Source organism: Mandrillus leucophaeus, unplaced genomic scaffold (genome assembly GCF_000951045.1).
Source record: "Mandrillus leucophaeus isolate KB7577 unplaced genomic scaffold, Mleu.le_1.0 Scaffold310, whole genome shotgun sequence".
Taxonomy (NCBI): Eukaryota; Metazoa; Chordata; class Mammalia; order Primates; family Cercopithecidae; genus Mandrillus; species Mandrillus leucophaeus.
Window position 1 is genome coordinate 1,043,045 of NW_012103255.1, and position 4,087 is coordinate 1,047,131.

General features: G+C 53.6%; 1 protein-coding gene across 3 annotated transcripts in view; it reads right to left on the minus strand.

The window, feature by feature from the left end:
• THBS3 (thrombospondin 3) overlaps positions 1-4,087 on the minus strand; it is a 24,006-nt gene extending 19,919 nt beyond the window's left edge. For 2 of the 3 annotated variants that reach the window (XM_011987479.1, XM_011987478.1), the window contains exons 1-4: positions 3,904-4,087; positions 2,330-2,536; positions 1,196-1,452; positions 991-1,093 (exon numbers count right to left, since the gene is read on the minus strand). In XM_011987479.1, the coding sequence (XP_011842869.1) occupies positions 991-1,093; positions 1,196-1,452; positions 2,330-2,536; positions 3,904-3,982 (646 nt within the window). In that variant the 5' untranslated portion in view covers positions 3,983-4,087. The remainder of the gene's footprint in view (positions 1-990; positions 1,094-1,195; positions 1,453-2,329; positions 2,537-3,903) is intronic. The other variant, XM_011987481.1, reaches the window with a different exon arrangement.

Consider the following 4,087-nt stretch of genomic DNA (forward strand, 5'->3'; position numbering starts at 1 on the left):
CTGTTGCCCAGGCTAGAATGCAGTGGCACGATCTCAGCTCACCACAACCTCCACCTCCCGGGTTCAAGCGACTCTCCTGCCTCCACCTCCCAAGTAACTGGACTACAGGTACCCACTACCATGCCCAGCTAATTTTTTGTATTTCTTAGTAGAGATGAGGTTTCACCATGTTGGCCAGGCTGGTCTTGAACTCCTGACCTTGAGTGATCAGCCCACCTCGGCCCCCCAAAGTGCTGGGATTACAGGTGTGAGCCACCACACCCAGCCATCCCATTCCCTTCTTCAAGAGCTCTCCCTCAAGTATCTGGGGAGGTTTTATTTAGGTGAGAGCTTCTGAACATCCCTGTCAGAGAGAGCAGGCAGATGGGCAATACTCAGAGAAATTGCTAGTGACAGCTGCCAGTGGGAACTATAAAAGACTCGAGACCAGGTCATGCACGGTGGCTCACGCCTATAATCCCGGCACTTTGAGAGGCCAAGGTAGGTGGATCACTTGAGATTAGGTGTTCGAGACCAGCCTGGCCAATGTGGTGAAACCCCATCTCTACTAAAAATACAAAAATTAGCCGGGTATGGTGGTGGGCGCCTGTAATCCCAGCTACTTGGGAGGCTGAGGCAGGAGAATCACTTGAATGCAGGAGGTGGAGCTTGCAGTGACCCAGATTGCACCACTGCACTCCAGCCTGGGCAACAGAACAAGACTCCATCTCCAAAAAAAAAAAAAAAAAAAAAAATACTGGAGACCAGTATCTCTTGGTCAGCCAAGACCAAGCAATTAACTAATTCCTCTCTTGGATCGCTTTTTTTTCTGGGATGGCTATATTGGAGATTGTGGAGTCAGGTAAAAGATTTGGAATAACAGGGTTAGAAACCCTAGGAATGGGTGAGCCAAAGGAATGGGTTTTAATGGAGAGGGAGGTCAAGAAGACAGGAGTCACCAAAGGCCACAGGACCCATGGTCCAATGTCAGCAAACAAGTCTCTGTGTTACCTGCACTGTGGATGGACTCGTCCCCTTGGAATGGACACTCACTCAGGGCTCCTACCCGGGCCATGGACCCACCCAGAATAATTTTCATAGATTCCACAAAGCCCTGGGGGGATAGCAGCAGAGTAAGGTGGGAAGGTCTACCAACCCCTTCCCCAACTGGTGCAAATTCTATTTCCACAGAACTCAGAGGCTCCTCCCGGCTCACCTGCATCCTCAAATATGCTTTCTGTCCAGTCCTAATCTCCAGCCCATCGACCTCTGCTGGAGGAATGGGGGCCAGTGCTGGAAGGCCTGCATGTTGGTCACCCAGTTTGCAGTCCACATAGAGATGCAGAGCAGGGCTGGGTCTGGAGGGACCTCGGAGTCGCAGGAGAACTGTGTGTGTGCGACCATCGGCCAGGCCTGCTTGCTGTAGGTTCACGGCGTGGACTTTGCCATCCTCCCGCTGGTATCGCACCAGTACTGCCCAGGAGGGGAGATCAGTATGGGTGCTATCCCCTTCCCCCTGCCTCCCAGCTGAGCCTTGGATCAACTCTGCTGGATACCACATCTCTAGGGCCCCCATCCCTAATTCTACTATGTAGCTGTCAACACTTTGTATGTAATAGGTACACAATAAATGTTTTTGAAATTGGTTTAGAGGCCAGGCACAGTGACTCACACCTGTAATCCCAGCACTTTAGGGGGCCAAGGTGGGCAGATCACTTGAGGTCAGGAGTTCGAGAACAACCTGGTCAACATGGTGAAACCCTATTTCTACTAAAAATACAAAAGTTTGCCATGCGTGGTGGTGAGCACCAGTCTCAGCTACTCAGGAGGCTAAGATAGAATCGCTTGAACCCAGGAGGTGGAGGTTGCAGTGAGCTGAGATTGTACCACTGCACTCTAGCCTAGGTAACAAAGCGAGACTCCGTTGGAAAAAATAATTGGTTTAGAGATAAATACTTTCTTAGTATTCATTGGTATCAGATGACTCTATCCTCTCCTATGGTGACAGCTGGTTCTGTGGCCACTGAACTGTTCCAGGGATCTGAAAGACCTTTCTATACCACCGCTGAGGCACAGAGACATGCCTCACCTCCCTCCAAGCATCCCCAAGTACAACCTCCCATCCCTACAAATATCAGGACTCAAGCCTCACCCTATTGTTTGGTACATGGCCTCTTAAAGCACCTTGTAAGCACCCCATACCAGGCGCCCCTGATGTCTGGGCACAGCCTGATGGGACCTTGGTCCCCAGTGGAGGCCAAGGAGAATGAGGAAGCACTTGTGAAGTAGGGATGAGGGATAATACTTAAAAGAGGTCACCATTGCAGGAAAGGAGATGCCCACCAGTCACCTTTGTTGATCTTGCCTACAACAGAGGCCTCCAGCCATCGCGTGTTGTCTTGGCGAGAATAGAGGCCAAAGAGGACGCCACCCTGCTTGGGGGGCAGGCGGAAGGTGGACAAGAGGTAGATGTCCCCAGCAGTGAGCAGGGCTGTCCGGATCTTCTCTGCCACAGCTACCATCTGCCGAGACTCGCCCACAGTCAGCAGGTCAATTACTGGTCAGGCAGGGGTTATCAAGGTTAGAGAATGGGATCAAATGCTAAGGTATGCCCTCCCCTGAGCCCACATCACTCCCTATTCCCATCACCAGGCAGTGTTAATCACCTCAAAATTCAACCCTTGGCTGGGCGCAGTGGCTCGCACCTGTAATCCCAGCACTTTGGGAGGCTGAGGCAGGTGGATCGCCTAAGGTCAGGAGTTTGAGACCAGCCTGACCAACATGGTGAAACCCCGTCTCTACTAAAAATACAAAAACAACAACAAAAACTCGCCGGGAATGGTGGCGGGCGCCTGTAATCCCAGCTACTCAGGAGGCTGGGGCAGGAGACTCGCTTGAACCTGGGAGGCGGAGGTTGCAGTGAGCCGAGATCGCGCCACTGCACTCCAGCCTGGGCAACAAGAGTGAAACTCCGTCTCAAAAAAACAAAACAAAACAAAACCTCAACTCTTGTTGCTCTCAGAAGACAGAGCCGCTGTGCCTTCCTTTCCCCATTATTGCCTATTACCACCTTCTGGGAACCTGCAGGTTTGAGGCTCACTTTGAAACACAAACAGCACCCCACAAATTTGAGATGCCCCCACCAGGTGGCGCAAAGGAGATGCTGTGCTGATCCCCCTCAGGAGTGGCACCTGGTTCCCACAACGCAGAAACGGGAGGCAGTTTCTCTTTCCATTCCTGGATTTGGCTCGTTCCACACCCTAGTTCCCCTCCTTCCATCCTAGGGGCACAGCACACTCGCTCTGGATAAGAACAGTTGCCCACTGAGGGCTCTGACCCTCCCACCATCTGGGCTATCTCCCACCGGAATGTAGGACCCAGCTCCTCTGCCTCCTGTGTCCTGGCCAATCTGTGGTTTTCCCTCCAGCCAGTAAAGAATCTATGCCTGTGTCATCTGCTCCAGCTACCTCTCCCACATCCATTGGCCCATCCCACCACCAGACCTCCGGGAGAGCCCAGGCTTCTTGGTCCCCACCCCCGCCCTATCCTTGGGCAGCCAGGAGCCCAGAGGCACGAAGCCCAGGGACCTACAGTATGCCCACCTTCAGGCTGCTCTCCCAGACCCCAGGGTGCCTACAGATGCTCAGGAACCACCCCAGCCAGACAGCCTGAGCATCCAGTTCCTGAGTCCTCTGCCCTGGCCTCATGCCTGACCCTGGCCCGTTCCAACTCCCCCACTACTCTGTGGTGCCCACTCCTGTCCACCAGGCCATAATTTCACGAACCCTAGGCAGTCTAACGTTTTCCTCTGGCTCAATTTCTAGACTCTTCCCTCTCCCTTTGCCCACATGCTCTCTGCTACTTGGATTGAGGGAAAATGGGGAAGACACAGAGAGCGGTCTCAGAGGATGGAGACAGGCTTACCCTGCAGGTCCTGACTGGCAGATGCGAAAGAGCAAAGGAGGAGAAGAGCCAGGGCCCCCCGAAGTTCCTGCGTCTCCATGCCTTTCAGCCGGCTCACTACCCCTGGCAGGCAGGCAGCTGGGAGGGGAAAAGGCTAGGCGGAGAGAGCAGGAGCCGGGGGGCGGAGGGACAGAGTTGGAGGGGG